An 18,303-nucleotide genomic window follows, 5' to 3' on the forward strand; every position below is an offset into this window, starting at 1 on the left:
GAAGATTTAATATGCAAGAACCGAGAAGCCTTCACACACAACACACATTTCAGCATATTTACAGCATGAATGATGCAAAAATAAAGATACATGGCATGCCTTGATGTGTAGATGCTCAAAGACTCGAAGAAATGTACGTCGGGAAGCACCAGAGGAGCAAGGAAGGAACTTGCTTGAGGAATATTGGAGGAAAAGTGACGGAGGATGGTTGCTGCTGCAAAAACGTGAGGGAGAGGCTGCTGATGGGGAGGGAGGGGCAACCACTTAGATGGAATAGGGTTTGAAGTGTAAACTTGATTTTTAATGGTTTTTGATAACGTCATTTGCTACTTTTGGTTATGAATATAAGTGTTTTGATGGTTATATGGAATTGGTTTTATTGGCATTATTTGAAATATTTTTCTTGAGACAGGTGGCAAGTTTCTTTTATGGGAAAACTCTGCCGATTTTTTTTTAAAATGAAATATTTCCTCCAATTGTATTTAAGGCTTCCACATTACGGTATTACAATTTTTAATTTCATGGTAGAGCGTCACATGCGAGATGAACTAACCACGACAGGTGCCTTGCAAATTCTAAAAAGGGAGCGGAGTAACTGGCGTGCTTGAATGGCGTGGGAACGTACGAAATTGAGTACGGCCTGCTAATCGAGAACGAGAGATGGATAGTGAGGGATGATTTGTGCAGAATTTTGAAGGGGGAGGGGGAGGGTTTTGTGTGCAAAGTGAGAGAAAGAAGAGAAAGGGCGACTTTATAACGCGGCGCGCTGGGGTAGTCAAACTATACCGCCTTAGCGCGATGCCCTCTGTCTAAAATTCAAATGATACCACCCTAGCGCGAAGCTCTCTGTCCCCAAAGTGCCAGTGAGGCGCGGTTGGGGGTAGAAAAGTACCGCCCTAGCGTGAGATCCTCTACTTCTGACTTTTCGAATTTAATTTTTTTAAAATAAAAACAATAAAAACAACCAACATCTAATTTAAAAACTCAACTAAATAAAAGAAAAAAGAAAGAAAAACGAGTATAAAGGGAAAGAAATTAGTTCTCAATTTATAGTCGAGAGCTAAACTGTAGGTTTCTCTCAACTATAATTGTTTTGGAATCGAGAGACTCCAATTTGTGGCTTCCACTATGCCACAAAAATAGTGCTTCAGTCGTTAAGCATTGACTGTGAACGGTTCATTTTTTCCATCTCTCAAATTTATGGCTCCCAAGGAGAACACCTTGGTGATCATGTCAGGGCCCGTCCACCTTGACTTGAGCTTGAGCGCAACATGAAGTTGTAAAATAGCACCGCTTCACCTTCTTTGAATTCCTTTGGTGTAATGCGCTTGTCGCGTGCTTGCTTTGTATGCTCCTTGTAGTTCAACACCAGGTTATTGGCTTCACCCCTGAATTCTTCCAAATGGTCCAACTGCAGCAACTTGTGTTCACCTTCAAGAGCAGAATCAAGATTCAGTGCTTTTGTTGCCCAATAAGCTTTATGTTATAACTCAACAGGTAAATGACACGCTTTTCCAAAAAGTATCATATACTGTGTCATGCCTATAGGTGTCTTCAAAGGAGTCATATACGCCCAAAGCGCGTCATCCAACCTTAGCAACCAATCCTTTCCATTTATCCCCACAACCTTCTCCAGAATCCTCTTGATCTCGTGATTCGACACCTCCACTTGACCACTTGTTTCGAAGTGATAGGGAGTGGAGATTTTATGAGTGGCCCTATATTTGCCCGAAAGTTTTTCAAAATTTTTATTGCAAAAATGAGTGCCGCCATCACTAATGATTGTTCGTGGTGTTCCAAATCTGTTGAAAACGTTTTTCTTTAAAATTTTCAGCACCAATTGAGCATCATTCGTGGCATATGATTCCACCTCCACCCATTTGAAAACATAGTCAAACGCAACCAAAATGTATTTTTTTGTAAAAGAAATTGGAAATAGTCCCATGAAATCTATCCCCTAAACATCAAAGATTTCGCACTCGATAATATTATTTAATGGCATCTCATGGCGATTAGAAATGTTACCTATACGCTGGCATCTATCATAAGAGAGGACAAATGAATGTCCATCTTTAAATAGAGTTGGCCAATAAAAGCCACATTCGAGTACCTTGGATGCCGTTCGTGTTTGTTCAAAATGACCATCTTACTTGCGGTCATGAAAGTGGCTAAGAATCGATCTCATCTCTTCCTCCGCTACACATCTCCTTATCATAGCATCTGCACAGATTTGGAAAAGGAAGGGTTACTCCCAAAAATAATATTTTACGTCCGAAAACAATTTTTTTCTTTGGTGAAATGTTAAATTTGGGGTAGGGGGTGAGCCTGTAACAAGAAAATTAGCAAAATCCGCAAACCATAGACAATTTTTCACCTCTAACAGTTGTTCATCCGGAAACCAATCAACTATCTCTTCATTTTCACAATTTTTGCTAACATGCTCAAGCCAAGAAAGATGATCAGCTACTATGTTCTCTACACCGTTTTTATCTTTTATTTCGAGGTCCAACTTTTGGAGATGTAAGATCCACCTAAGCAATCGTGGTTTGGCATGTTTCTAAGCAAGCAAATATTTAAGTGTGTAGTGGTCAGTAAACACAATGACTTTTGACAAAACAAGGTATGAATGGAATTTACCAAGTACAAATACTACTGCACGTAATTTTTTTTCAGTTGTTGCATAATTTAATTATGCTTCATCTAAAGTCTTACTCGCATAGTATATAATGTGAAATACCTTGTTCCGCCATAGAACATCACCAACCGCCGTATCACTGGTCGCACATTACCTCGAAGGGTAGATCCCAATACGGTGCCAGCAACATACGAGCTGTCACCAAACGCTCCTTCAGGTTCTCGTATGCCTGCATACAGTCAGAATTGAAATAAAATGACACATTTTTCATGAGTAGGGAAGATAGGAGCTTAGAAATTTACAAAAATCTATAATAAAACGCTGGTAAAAACCGGAATGTCCTGGGAAACTTCTAACTCCTTTCACTGATGCTGGCGGTGGTAGGTTTGTGATGACTTTGACTTTAGCTTTGTCCACCTCAATCCCTTGTATATAAATCTTGTGCCCTAGCACTGTGAGGTCCATGAAATTCTCTCTACGTAACCTGAATTGTGACACCCTAAACAAAGGTGCATAAATATATTTTAAAGTTTATTAGTATAATTAAATTTTATTATTTTCATTTGAGAAATTTTACCACCTTATTATTCGGTATAAATTTTATTTGTCTAAAGTATCTAGAAATACATTAAAATACATCACAATACAATTAAAAAATTCATAAACTACTATGAGGTTCTCATTCCAAGACCAAATACCCAAAATATAATAAAATACTATAATTAAGCTCAACATATATGTTAAGTAATTAATTAAAATAATCATTAGGTTCAATGTAAGATTATTTATAATTAGGTTCAATACATAAGTTTAATGTAATATAATTAGATTCAATGAATATAATCATTAAGTACAATGTATTCTAATTAAGTACAAAGTATTTAAATGTATGTAAGTATATACTAATATTAAGTTTTGGATAAATATAAGAATGAAAATTAAAAATGGATATGCATGAAACATAAAATCAATATGGATAAACATGAAATCCACGACTATAGATATCTCTTATCAACCTCAAATTCAGAAATCAACCAAGAAGAAAGAAACGAGAGAGAGAGAAGAAAGAGAAGGAAGAGAGAATAAGAAAGGAAGGAGGAAAATAGAAAAAATTAGAAGAAAAATCTCTAAACCTTTCCGAAAAATTCTAATAAATCACCAACTATTCACCTCATATCTTAAAGCAATATAGCACTGGAGGTGATGTAAAAAGATCGATAAAGAACAAGAAAATCAAACCAAAATATTCCAAAAAACGGCAACGGAATCTCGTTTAAAGCAAGGTAATCTATGCTCATCTTTCTTATCGCTACACACCAAACTAGAGTTGACTTGAACATAGCTGTACCTCTTGTTGCATAGATAAGGTACATACCGTCCGTCATCCCAAAATATTGCCGAAACTAACATTTTCGAAATGCCGGATTACCTAAGTTCTGCATAAGACGATATTTAAATCTGGTATTGATCGGATCCGCCGTATCGTCGTTTTTCCGGTGGCCGAACTTTCCTGGTGATGTTTCCGACTTTTTGGCCAACTTTCGTAATGTTTAGAGATATATTCTAATTAATATGAATTTTGTGAACTTATGTAAAATCAACCGAGATAAATTTTGAACAAAAATAATCTGGAAATGATCATGTAAGGTCCAAAATTAAGACGACGTAACCCAACTGCATGCGAATCTAGGAAATAATGAAAAATAAGTAAGAATTGATTTTAATTGCTAATTAATTATGTGACATGCTTGTTTATATGTTAAATGAGATTTTTATTGTCATCATGCATAAAATGGTATTTTTATGTAATATTCAAGCGACGATCGAGGAACGGGGACCGAGGCTGAAAAATGTAAAATGTCTTTATTAAATAATTATTTAAAATATAGTGGTCATTTTTAGTACTTTTTAAAATAAAGGATTTTGAGGTGATTTTATACGCCGGGCGTAAGTTTTATCGGTATGGGTTTTTCAACTAAAATACGAGCTTCTTGGCAACCCGGCTAATAAATTCACATATTTAATTCAAGAAAAACTTTGTCAATATCTTAATTATGTCCTAATTAGACTAATGTACCTAATTTAATGGCTTAATAGGCCTAAGGCCTAGTTAGTGACTAATTAGTAAATAATATGCATCAAACTCTACACTCCACACCATAAACCATCGGCCACACACTTCACTTTTCTGAAAACACTCCCCACCCCCCTTGCATGGCAGCACACGATCATAGCAATCTAGGAGAGAATTTTCGAAAGGTTCAAGCTAGTTCAAGTCAAGGAGTCCCTACGTTCTTCGTCGTCAACGGATATTCGAGCGTATATAATGCAAAAGAACGCCTAAATCTTTCTTTTCTCATCCATCATATCATATTATGGTTTGAATTATTGTATGCATGAAGAACATGAAATATTTTTAAGAATTTTCGTAATATTGCATGTAGGCATGAGGGAAGTTGACTTTTGATTCAAATAATTTGTTCTTTGCATGCTAAGGAGCTGCAATGATGCCATATTATGTTTAAGCAAAGCTTTCAAGTAAAACAAAGTCCCACACACACACCAAAGATCGGCAGAAACCAAAGGAAACAAGAAGAAAACTATACACGGCTGTCTTGGGGATAGGGTGATCGGGTTTCATGAGGGAGGGTTGAGCTTGGTCTTGGCTTGGGCCAGGGCTCGGCTAGAGTCTTGCGCAGGTCAGGGGGAGAGTCCTAGCCAAGCTAGGACTCACAGTCAGGGCTGGGGAAGAGTCCTCGCCACGCTAGGACTCTACCCGAGTGCACCGCCGAAAGTGCGTAGGGTTCGCACGGCTGCGGGAGTCCAGGGGCTCGATGCATGGGGCACGTGCTGTTCTAGGGTGGTTCACTAGGGTCCTAAGAAGGTGCATAAGGTGATGGTTCAAGGACTGGGGCGTCTGCTTAGGGTCTAGCCACCAAAACATAGAGTCCATGCAAATGGAAACTCTCGGCCAGCATAGGGTCTCTTAGGAGGGGCTTGTTTTTGGGTTTTGGTTTGGTTTCATGGTAAACTTAGGGTCCAGTAGGCTAATTTATGGTGTTGGGCAAGTTTGGGACCAACATGGTTCGGGGGTAACTCGTGAAAATCGGAAGTTGGCTCGGGGACGAAGTTTAGGTGTCAAATAGGGTGTTTTAAATAAAGAAAAAGTGGAAAACGGCTCGGGGGGGGGGGGGGGGGGGGGAGGTCGAGTCGTGGTCCATAAGGGCTAAAATAATATAAAAAGACTAAATTTAGAATTTATGAATGTTATATTAAAGATTGAGATTTTTCGGGATTAAGACATCGTCAAAACAATTAATTAAAGATAAATGAAAAGGTCTAAGTTTTAAGCCAAATAAATTTATGGAAAAATTAATTTAGGCTTAAATAATCAATTGGGATATGTTAGAGTCAAGAAATCGAGAAAAAGCCGAAAACGTAAAATGTCGAATCTAGGGGTAAAACAGTCTCTTTACACCTAGAAATTAGTAAAGGTCATGGCAGTGCCCTAAATGCTGTTTTTATGAAAATATGATTATTTTTAAATGTTTATGAATTATTCATGATTAAAATATGATTTTTAAGTGTTTAAGGAATTTTTATGATTTACGGAAGACATTTAAAATACATGTTGCATGCTTGGTTTCAAAAATGAAAAATGTTATGTTATTCATGATTTTTATAAAGTGATGTGAATGAAAAATGTTGAAGCAAGTGCAGTAAAGTGATCGTGACTAATTCGTTAACAATGGCGACGTCGTGAGTGTGATGGTCCCAGTGGGAGCCCGACGATCGTGTTTCCATTATTACGAATATGAGGTTATGAGGTTTGAGGAAGAATGAGAATATCGTGAGGGGAGAAGGCACCAGAGGGAGCCCATTTATGGGAGAATGCCCCAGAGGGAGCCCCGACAATCGTATTTCTATTTGATCATGTTAGGCCAAGGCTCAGTTGACCGGTGAGAGCGTCGTTGATGTCCCCGCCGCCCAGTACTGTGGTTTCATGTAGATGGATCCATCGATTTTCATGTCATGTTGAGAAAAGTCACAATTAATGATCTGATTTCAACAAAGGAAAAAGAAAAATGTTTATGATCATGTTAAAGGATTTTATGTCATGTCAAGGAAAATGTTAAGATTTATGTTTGCATGTCATGAAAAGTTATTTTTACTGTGGCATGTGGTTTTATAAATATTATTTGATATAAATATGAAGGGTTGTTGAGTCTTTAGACTCACTAGGTGTGATGGATGCAGGTGGGATTGAGGGAGGTCTTGACGAATGATTTGACTGGACTGAAGTCGCACACAACCCGAGGACCAGCGCTACTATTTTCCGTATTACGTTTTATGGTTACTGATTTTAAATTAAAGATTTTTAGACTATATATTTATGCTTTTTGAGAGATTTTTTAGAAGTTTAGTATGTGCTATACTTTTCAAACTTATTGCTTTTTAGGTTTGGTAAACAGTAGACGATTTCAGTTTTATGACTATTTCCTTGACTTTTTAAAATGCAAGTTGGTCGATGTTTTATTTTAAAGATTAAAATATTTTATAAAAATATTTTCATGTGGCAAGTATACATGGCCGAAACTTGAGTGTTTAAAAAAAAATTCTAGTACTTTTAAAGCAATAAAAAGGGCAAGACGTTTCAGTTTGTATCAGAGCAAAGGTCATGTAATGGGTTGTGCCACCATCAGCGCCAAGAAGATCAGTCGTCAAGCCTCAAAGTTGTAAGTTTTACATGCTTTATGTGACTTAATATGTTGTTATCTGCTTGGCGATATGAATATTATGTTTAAGATACATGTTTATTAGCTTTTTGAGTATTTATGCTTTGCATGCTTAACTTGCTAAAATGAATTAGGACATGTCACATGATTAGAAAACTTAGATTTAATTGCATGTTGGTTACGTTAGAATTTGGAAAACGTTCAGATAAAATGCCTCCTAGACGTGCACCCGTTATCGAGAATAAAGAAGAGAACAATGTTAATCATCGAGGGAATAGCCAAAGAAATGCACCACCGCCACCACCCCCTCCTCCAGGATATCCTGCTACCCGTGCATTAGAGGGGTATGGCTCGTCTATTCGAGCAACAATTACAGCAGCAGCAGTTACAACAACAGCAATTACAGATGCAGTTACAGCAGCTACAGCAGCCACCTAGGCCACAACATGATATTTATGAGCAATTCCGGAGGCTAGGGCCGAAGGAATTTTTTGGCACTACCAATCCTTTTGCTGCAGAGGTTTGGATCCGTTCACTTGAGGTACATTTTCGCTATCTTGATATGGGAGATGCGGACCGGGTGAGATGTACCACTTATCTGTTTAGAAATGACGCATCTTTATGGTGGGAAGGAGCCGAGCATGGTGTTGACCTTGCCACGCTCACTTGGGCACAGTTCAAGACGAATTTCTATGAGAAATATTTCACTCCGGATGCTAGGAGCCGAATAAAGAGAGAATTTATGGCTCTTCGCCAGGGAGATGCCACTGTTGCTGAATTTTTGAAGAAGTTTGATAGGGGTTGTCATTTTGTGCCCCTTATTTCCGTTGATGCTGAAGAAAAGCTTAGACATTTCATGGATGGCCTACGACCTACCATTCGGGATAAGGTCATGATGATGCGTCCTGGGGATTATGCTACAGCAGTTACCTACGCATATCAGGCTGAGCAATCCTTGAGGGACATTGACTTTGAGTTACAGCGTAAGAGGCAACAACATCAGAATAATAATCAGCCTAACAAGAAGCCATATACGGGACCCCCTAGACCTCAAGGGCCTCAAAAGCCCCAAGGTCCTCAAGAAACCAGCGCCACCAAAGCCACAAAATCCTGGAGCACCAAAGCCTGCTGAGAGGCAACCATGCAAACAGTGCAACCGCCCGCATCTTGGCGAATCTGAATGGGGATCAATTAAATGCTTCTACTGCAAGGAGGATGGACACAAAGCTAATGACTGCCCAAAGAGGAAAGCAGCTACTACGGCCCGAGCTTATGTTATGAATACCGAGGAAGCTGAGGAAGAGGCTGACACTACACTCATCACGGGTAACCTAGTCATTTAACAGTTTTATATTGCTCATTACTGCATGAAATGTTAAATTGGTTGTTATAATTGATTTGGGATCAAGATTTAACCTAGTGTAAATTATGTTGCATGTTCTACCCAGTTGGATTTAAGTTATGATTTTAGAAACCATAGAAAATGATATGAATTTTGTGCCTTATTTTATGTGAAGGATGAAATGACTCCAATTAAAAATTTTAGGGCCAAAATTAAAGAAAATCATAACTAAGGGATTGTTAAGGGGTTCGAATTATTGGGGTATAATTGTGCAATTTTCGAAAACATTGGGTCTAAAAAGGTAATTCTCGATAAATAAGGGACCCAAGTACAATTTCTGAAATCTTAAGGATCAAAATGTAATTCTCGAATCATGAAGGGCTAAATCAGAATTTCGAATAATATAGGGACTTAATTGCAACAATACGGAAATTTTGGGGTCAATGTTGCAAATTTCATAAGTTGAAGGACTAAAGTGCCATTTATCCAAGAAATGTTTAAGTTCAACGCGAAATCTTTATATAACTTTGGGAATTAATGATAGTAAATCCTTAAGATTCAACACGAAATGATTTAAAAGACATTTTTCACCGCAGGGAGGATCATCATTCTAGGTGTAGCTACCTATGCTTTGCTAGATTCAAGAGCTACACATTCTTTCATATCTGAAACCTTCATCAAATGACTGAATATTACTCCTCAAGATATGGGTTTAGGTTTCAAAGTTACTATTCCTTCCGGTGATCAAATGCTGACGACTAAGATTGTTAAGAATCTGGAGCTTCGTTTATTCAAAGATGTTGTACGGGCAGATCTTATTGTGCTTCCTATGCCCGAATTTGACATTATACTTGAGATGGATTTGTTATCAGCGAATGGAGATTCGATTGATTTTCGTCAGCGATCAGTATCTATTAAACCACCTAGTGGTAAATCTTTTGTCTTTGAGGCGGCGAGAAACAAGCAAATGCCGCACATTATCTCTTGTCTATGTGTGAGGAAGCTTATTAAGCATAGATGTCAAGCATATCTAGCATGTGTCACTACTACACATGAATCCATCAGTCGGAAGTTAGAAGATGTTGATATTGTGAGAGATTTTTCTGACGTCTTTCCCGACGAAGTTTCTGGCATTCCACCCGATCGTGAAGTGGAATTCTCTATTGATCTTATGCCGGGAACTGTTCCTATATCGAAAGCACCATATCGTCTAGCACCTGCAGAAATGAAAGATCAAATTCAAGAATTGCTAGACAAGGATTTCATTCGCCCTAGTTACTCTCCATGGGGAGCACCGGTATTGTTTGTGAAAAAGAAAGATGGCAGCATGCGTCTTTGCATTGATTATCGAGAGCTTAATTGGGTCACTATCAAAAATAAGTATCAACTGCCATGAATTGAAGATTTGTTTGATCAGTTGTAGGGAGCATCGGTATTTTCTAAGATTGACCTGCGATCGGGCATCAATTGAAAGTAAAAGAGTCTGATGTTCACAAGACAGCATTTCGCACGAGATATGGGCACTATGAGTTTATGGTCATGCCATTCGGGTTGACCAATGCGCCAGCGATCTTCATGGATCTCATGAATCGCGTATTTCAGCCGTATCTGGATCAGTTTATTACTGTCTTCATTGATGACATATTGATCTATTCCAAGAGCAGAGAGGAGCATAGCCGACACTTGAGGATCGCACTGCAGGTATTGCAAGACAGAAAGCTATATGAAAAGTTCAGCAAGTGCGAGTTTTGGCTTGATAGAGTGGCGTTCTTAGGCCACATAATTTCTAGCGATGGAGTGGAAGTTGATCCGAGTAAAGTGGAAGCAGTGAAAGAGTGGCCAGTACCGAAAAGTGTCACCGAGATTCGCAGTTTCTTGGGACTAGCTGGCTATTATCGCAAGTTTATTCAGGGGTTTTCATCTATAGCGGTACCTATGACTGCCTTGACTAAGAAGAATGCGAAATTTATTTGGGGACCCGAGTGTCAAGAAAGTTTTGACAAGTTAAAGCAAGCCTTGATATCAACACCAGTGTTATCTATGCCATCAGGGCAAGGGGAGTATGTTCTTTATACCGAAGCTTCTAAACTTGGTTTGGGCGCAGTTCTGATGCAAAACGACCGAGTTATCGCCTATGCGTCAAGACAATTGAAAATTCATTAAAAGAACAACCCTACTCATGATCTTGAGCTTGCGGCAGTAGTCTTTGCACTAAAAATTTGGAGACACTATCTTTATGGGGAGAAGTACAAGATATTCACCGATCATAAAAGTTTGAAATACTTCTTCACCCAAAAGGAGCTGAATATGAGACAGCGCAGATGTCTTGAATTGGTAAAGAACTATGATTGTGACATTAGCTACCATCCGGGGAAAGCTAATGTAGTGGCAGACGCATTGAGTAGAAAATCAGCAGTTATCACTCATTTATCACTCCAAAGATCGTTGCAGTCCGAGATACAACGGTTTGAGCTTACAGTGTATGCTAGGGGCGAGGCCCCTAATCTTGCCACATTTATCAGTGTAGTCGACTTTGAGAGACATAATTCGTGATGGACAGTCTACTGATGAGTAGTTGCAAAAGTGGAGAGCAAGAGGTGAGGCTAAGGGCCGGAGCTTATTTTCAGTAGTGGATGGTTTAGTCCGTTATCAAAACCGTCTATGGGTTCCTAGTGACGATTCCTTGAGAAATCTTATTATGAAGGAAGCCCATGACACACCATATTCCATTCATCCGGGCAGCACAAAAATGTATAGAGATCTGCAGTTGTTATATTGGTGGCCAAGCATGAAGAGGGACATTATGAGATATGTATCCGAGTGTTTGATGTTGCGACTTTGATTGTTGCACTCCAAAGAGCAGGTTGTCCACAAGTAATATAATTCGGTGAGTCCGAATATCGTATCCACAGGGAAGCTAAGGTAATTACAAGTCCACTACAATGTCTTTTAGTTTTGTTTTTGTTTTTGTTTCTTTTTAATTTTAATTGTTTGAATATTTAATGGGTAAATTTTAATTGTTCAAATTTTAATTTAAGTAGTTGAGATTAAAGGATCCACTCTTGGTATTTTAATAAAGTTAACATTAACGAACAATATTGAAATCCACTTAATAAAATGGTTCCAATATATTAAATAACCATATTTATATTATGTTATAAATTATTATCTCATAAATATATAATATATACCAAAACTTATAAATGTGGTCAAGTATTTATTGTGCTATATATATATTTGTAAACACTAAATCAAGGTTCCCACTTTAAATAGTTGGTAAAACCAAACTAACATTTAAATGGTACCAAGAAAATATTATTATGATATATTTATATATAGTAAATCAAGGAATCCAAGTTAAATGGTTGGTAAAAGCAAACTAACATTTAAATGGTTTCAAGAATTTAATATTATAATATATTTATATATAATAAATCAAGGCATCCACTTTAAATGGTTGGTAATACCAAACTAACATTTAAATGGTTCCAAGAATTTAGTGTAACATATAGCAACAATAAATCAAAACTCCCACTTATAAGTAGGGTATAAAAATACTTAAAGAAATAAATATAACATAAACAATAAATAATGATTAAATAATATAAAACATAGATTCTTACCTTATAATAACCTTATTATCATGCCAAGAGCTTCACCTTATCATCTCAACTTTAGGAAGTTAGCTATTGATTATTCAAAGTGTAAAACTTTGAATATGAAATTAACATGCTAATTATATTTAAATGTAGAAATAAAAGAAAAATATAGAGAGAAATATTATGAACTGAAAGATTTGTTCATAGAATGAGGGATATCCCAATACATTACAATGCACCCCTATTTATAGCCAAATTTGGGGAGACAACCACAAATAAAATATTATTTTTTACACATAAGTCTTCATTGGTGTTCCAAGAAATTAATATTATATTACACATCACTTTTGAAAATCTTCTTCTCCGAATTTACTTCTTCACATAAAAAGAAACATGTGGATAATTGAGTTGTCTAATTGTCGTATTTTTTTCTGAATATTTGACCAAGTAATTTGAGAGATATGGTCAAAATACTAGAGCATGGTAAAACTGCCACTCCTTTGGTAACTTTAATTGTTGATTAATTTGATCCCACTTGTGAGAGGATTTTTATCTCATGCTTGGCAACAATATTGTAGATCATATAATCAACTTTCTACAGGTCCAAGAATCATCTTAATCCCATTTGCAACGCCAAGGTAATTCTTGTTTTATCGAACCTGTAAAAAATAGTAAAAACTTATAATTACACAACAACTTATATTTTATACAATTTATTATAAAACATATAATATTTAAACATTTAATAAAACAAAAACTATATATTTATATTATAAAACATTTAATTAATGTACAATTTTTATGTTTATCACATCTCCCAACCAGCTTATTGCTAGTCCCTAGCAATTTAAGCGTTAATAGCAATACAAAACATATTGATTAATTTAAATAGAAATGTAATCAGAACTATCTAAGTGTTTAAATTAAATTTGAAAACTGTCAAAGTTATATCAAGATCATCATAATTATAATTTATGAAATAATTTGAGATGATTAATTCAAAGCTTATTTCAGGTAGTTAAATGTATACGGCCTTTAGAAATTCCTAGTAAGAGTCTCAACTCCAAATCCTCACAGGTTAATAAATGTTTCAATTTATGGCAATGATTTCTCTCATGGAGTTGGAATACAGATAAATGCTCAGAAAAATGGTTTACAGAATGCAGACAGACAAACGAGGCAAACTAATCAAAAGATAGGAAATCCATTGATTTAAAATCCAGTTGTTCTTATTATATATATATATATATTTTTCCTGATTTTTTTTTTTACATCATGGAATCAAACTAAGTTTATGCTTCTTCACCACATATTTATTTAATTTGTACAATGTAATTCTCTCTCTCTTTTTTTTTATTTGTACTTTTATGAGAGAAAAATGGGTCGCAGCATATAACTTAAATTACATAAATCTTCAACATCTTTCTTTTTTTTTTCTTCGCTTTTTTTTTTTTTCAGAAATATCAATTTTTTTTTAAAAAAAAATAAGAACTCAAATCTAAACAATTGATAGCCTCTCCGATGATCAATAAAGGCTCGCAAGATGTTTTCTCAATCCTCTCCACTCACTCACAAAATATGTGTGAGTTCAAAAATTTTAGCCACTCTTATAAGGTATATCTTGGGCCATATACTTTAATACCTAATTTTATAACAATGGTTAATCACTCAAAAAAATTTGATAAATCATAATTTTATATTGATCAGAATATTAAAAATGACCTTTTTTCAAATAAAAATTTAAACATTCTTATATAGATTAATGCATGTTCTAATTTAAATCTTTCAAATATGTAATGTATGACATTTTTGCAAAAATTACTAATGTACAAACAATAAACATGGTTTTATTTTAAAATAATATTTAATTTTTTTTTAAAAATTTTTTTTTTTTTTAAAATGTGTTCTCCCCCCAATCAGAATATGACATTGTCCCTAATGTCAAAATAGCTATTAATAAAGAGTACATAATGAAAGAGATATCACCTGGAATTTTATTGAAGATAACAAACTGAAACAAACGCAAACCAATCCACGATGTTTGAATCAATGATCCAACTTCCTTTTCTTACTGCTTGATTGCGACCAATTGATCTTTGTTATCATCGGATCAGGCTTATGAACAAAAGCTTCCAAATCATCAATTAATTGATCGGCAGTCGAAGCACAGATGAGCATCCGTCGTGAATTTTCCGAAATGAAATTCTGTTCCACAGCTTTATCAAGAAATGTCAACAAACTGTCATAATAATTATTGATATTCAACAAGCCCACATGTTTATTATGGATATTAAGTTGTGCCCAAGAAACAGTGTGAAAAATTTCTTCTAATGTACCAAAACCACCTGGTAGTGCGATAAAAGCATCAGAATTTTCAATCATTTGAGTGATTCTTTCATACATAGAAGAAACTTTTAATTCTTCCCCAATCGTAACACCTGTAATATTTCCTTCAGCTAAAGCTATAGGAATAATACCCAAAACCTGACTACCTCCAAGATGAGCAGATGTTGAAACAGATCCCATTAACCCAATATTACCTCCCCTATATACCAAGTGAATTTTTCTCTCAGCCAATATCTTTCCAAGATTATTCACTACTTCTACAAACACTTCATTTTTTCCAGGACTCGACCCACAAAATACACAAATATTTTTCAATGTTTGTGCAGAGGATCCAGCCATGTTTTTACTTTCTTTTTTTTTCTGCGAAAATAGAGAGAAAGATGAGAGATTTTTTAGGGGTAATATGTTATCATGACAAAACTATGGGTCACAGCTGTAAACAGAATAAATAGTAAAAACAATAATGACACACATGCATATAAACAGTAGCGTGATTGTGGCTCACAATTTTCCTCTGGTTTTACGTCCAGAAACGGCTTCAACGCCTTCTATGAGTCGAGGATATGCTTCCCATCCAATTTTCTTATAAATTGGCAAACAGGGTCTTTTTTAGTCAGATTCCCAAGACTATGACGCTCATCTTGGAATTGTTTCCATAAACGGAGAAGTTCAATATGCACATGTCCACTAGAATGCGTCTCAAGAGTCAATAAGATGTTATCTAAAGACTCCTTACTCAGCCCATTCTTAATGAAACCAATTTTATCTTCTCTGTTATCGGAAACACATCCCAAAGATCTGCATCGTTTGTCACAAGTCCATCTTGCACACTTATGACATACCCCTAACCTTTTGGCCCTTCGTTTTTTCGCATAAGTGCTTTTTCCTAATCCAGGCAAATATCGAATAAGCAATGATTGTGGAACTTCTCCTCCTAATCGGACCTTAGCTTCTATTACAAGACGAATATCTTCTGGAATTCCTTTTTGCATTAACAATCTCAATCTTTCACACCTTCCTGCATAAATTTTTCTTAGAACATTTTCAGAAACAGAGGGAAAATATTTACAAATTTTTGAGAGAATTTCATCCATTTTGAAAAGAAAAGAAATGATTTTTTTTTATTTTTTGTATCAGCAATTGTGGGAAACTGATTTAACCGACTATGAGAGTCACGGAGTACCGTTATCCGCCATTTAACCGGTAAAATAAAAAGATTAAGGAAACCTGAAAAACAAACAAAATTAAATGCAACATAAAAATTTAAGGATCAGAAAGGGAAATAAACTCTTCTTGAAAGATTTCATTTTCCAAAAATGGTTTAAGCCTTTGTCCATTCACTTTAAAAACATCACCATTTTTAGAATTTTCAATATCCACAGCTCCATAAGGATACACATGCTTTACAACATATGGGCCTGTCCATCTTGATCGTAATTTGCCTGGGAATATGTGAAGTCGAGAATTATAAAGCAAAACTTTTTTACCAATCTCAAAAGATTTTCTAAGAATTGTTTTATCATGAAATGATTTGATTTTTGCTTTATAAATCCTTGAATTCTCATACGCATCATTTCTGAGTTCATCAAGTTCATTAAGTTGCAATTTACGCAATTTGTTGGCATCATCCATGCTTGAATTTAAAGTTTTGATCGCCCAATAAGCTTTATGTTCCAATTCTACAGACAAATGACAATGTTTTCCATAAACCAACCTATAGGGAGACATATTCAATGATGTTTTAAAAGCTGTTCGATATGCCCAAAGTGCATCATTAAGTCGCAGAGACCAATCTTTTCTATTTAAGTTAACAGTTTTTTCCAAAATTTGCTTTATCTCCCTATTAGCTAATTCAACTTGTCCATTTGTTTGAGGATGATAAGGAGTAGTTACTTTGTGAGTAATACCATATTTTTTCATTAATGAAGCAAATGGTTTATTAAAAAGTGAGTTCCCCCATCACTTATCATAGCTCGAGGAATTCCGAATCTACTAAAAATATTTTCTTTCAAAAATTTGATGACGATTTTATGATCATTTGTTCGACATGGAATTGCCTCTATCCATTTGGAAACGTAATCTACTGCAACTAAAATATACAAGTATCCAAACGACGGTGGAAAAGGTCCCATAAAATCAATTCCCCAACAGTCAAAGATTTCAATTTCAATGATAGGATTCAAAGGCATCATGTTTCTTTTTGAAATTGCACCCAATTTTTGACAATTTTCAAAGATCTTGCAGATTTCGTGGGTGTCTTTAAACAAAGTGGGCCAATAAAATCCACACTGCAAAATTTTTGCAGCCGTTTTCTTTGAAGAAAAATGTCCTCCGCATGCTTCTGAATGACAAAATTTAATGACACTACTTACCTCATTGTCGGGTATGCAACGTCGAAAAATTTGATCTGGACAGTACTTGAACAGATACGGATCATCCCAATAAAAGTTTTTTACCTCATTCAAAAATTTTCTCTTATCTTGGGAACTCCATTGCGGTGGCATTTTTCCTGTCACAAGAAAATTTACTATGTTAGCAAACCAAGGTGTAGTAGTAACTGAAAATAGATGTTCATAAGGAAAATTATCGTTAATTGGTGTTATTTCAAAAGATGATCCTGTTACTAGTCTCGATAAATGATCGGCTACAACAATCTCGGTTCCTTTTTTATCTTTGATCACAATGTCAAATTCTTGGAGCAACAAAATCCATCGTATCAGTCGTGGCTTTGCTTCCTGTTTCGTCAACAAATATCTAATAGTAGAATGATCAGTAAACACAATAGTCGTTGATCCAATCAAATAAGAACGAAATTTATCTAATGCAAATATTACAGCAAGTAGTTCTTTTTCAGTTGTGGAGTAATTCATTTGAGCATTGTTTAAAGTTCTACTTGCATAATATATCACATAAGGCTTACCGTTTCTTCTTTGACCCAGTACTGCACCGACTGCATAATCACTCGCGTCGCACATGATTTCAAATGGTAAAGACCAATCAGGAGGATGCATGATAGGAGCTGATGTTAAATGTCGAATGATTTTATCAAAAGCATTTTGACATTCTTGAGTCCACTCAAATGCAGGGTCTTTTGTTAAGAGGTTACAAATGGGTTTAGAGATTAAACTAAAGTCCTTTATAAACCTCCTATAAAATCCAGCATGTCCCAAAAATGAGCGAATTTCTTTAATGGTTTTTGGAGGGGGTAAATTGGCAATGACATCGACTTTTGCTTTATCAACTTCAATTCCATGAGATGACACGACATGTCCCAAAACAATTCCAGAAGTAATCATGTAATGACATTTTTCCCAATTTAAAATAAGACCTTTTTCCTCGCATCTTTTTAAAACTTTTTCCAAATTTTCAAGACAATTATCAAATGTATTCCCAAAGACAGTTAAATCATCCATGAAAATTTCCAAAAAATTTTCAACCATGTCGCAAAAAATGCTTAGCATACATCTTTGAAATGTTGCTGGGGCATTGCATAATCCAAATGGCATCCTTCTAAATGCAAATGTTCCAAAAGGACATGTGAATGTAGTTTTATCTTGATCTTCGAGTGCAATGGGAATTTGATAATAGCCTGAATATCCATCAAGAAAATAGTAGTATGGATGACCTGCTGCTCTTTCTAAAATT

General features: G+C 35.7%; 1 protein-coding gene across 1 annotated transcript; it reads right to left on the reverse strand.

The window, feature by feature from the left end:
• Positions 1 to 1,228: 1,228 nt before the first annotated feature.
• Positions 1,229 to 3,100, reverse strand: LOC140830138 (uncharacterized). Its single transcript, XM_073193423.1, has 5 exons — positions 2,968 to 3,100; positions 2,738 to 2,864; positions 2,358 to 2,531; positions 1,543 to 1,718; positions 1,229 to 1,431 (listed from the first exon to the last, which is right to left on the reverse strand). Exons 1-5 carry the CDS (start codon positions 3,098 to 3,100, stop codon positions 1,229 to 1,231), a joined length of 813 nt encoding a protein of 270 aa, XP_073049524.1.
• Positions 3,101 to 18,303: the final 15,203 nt, after the last annotated feature.

This window comes from Primulina eburnea, chromosome 4 (assembly GCF_022965805.1).
Source record: "Primulina eburnea isolate SZY01 chromosome 4, ASM2296580v1, whole genome shotgun sequence".
In the NCBI taxonomy this organism is placed as follows: Eukaryota; Viridiplantae; Streptophyta; class Magnoliopsida; order Lamiales; family Gesneriaceae; genus Primulina; species Primulina eburnea.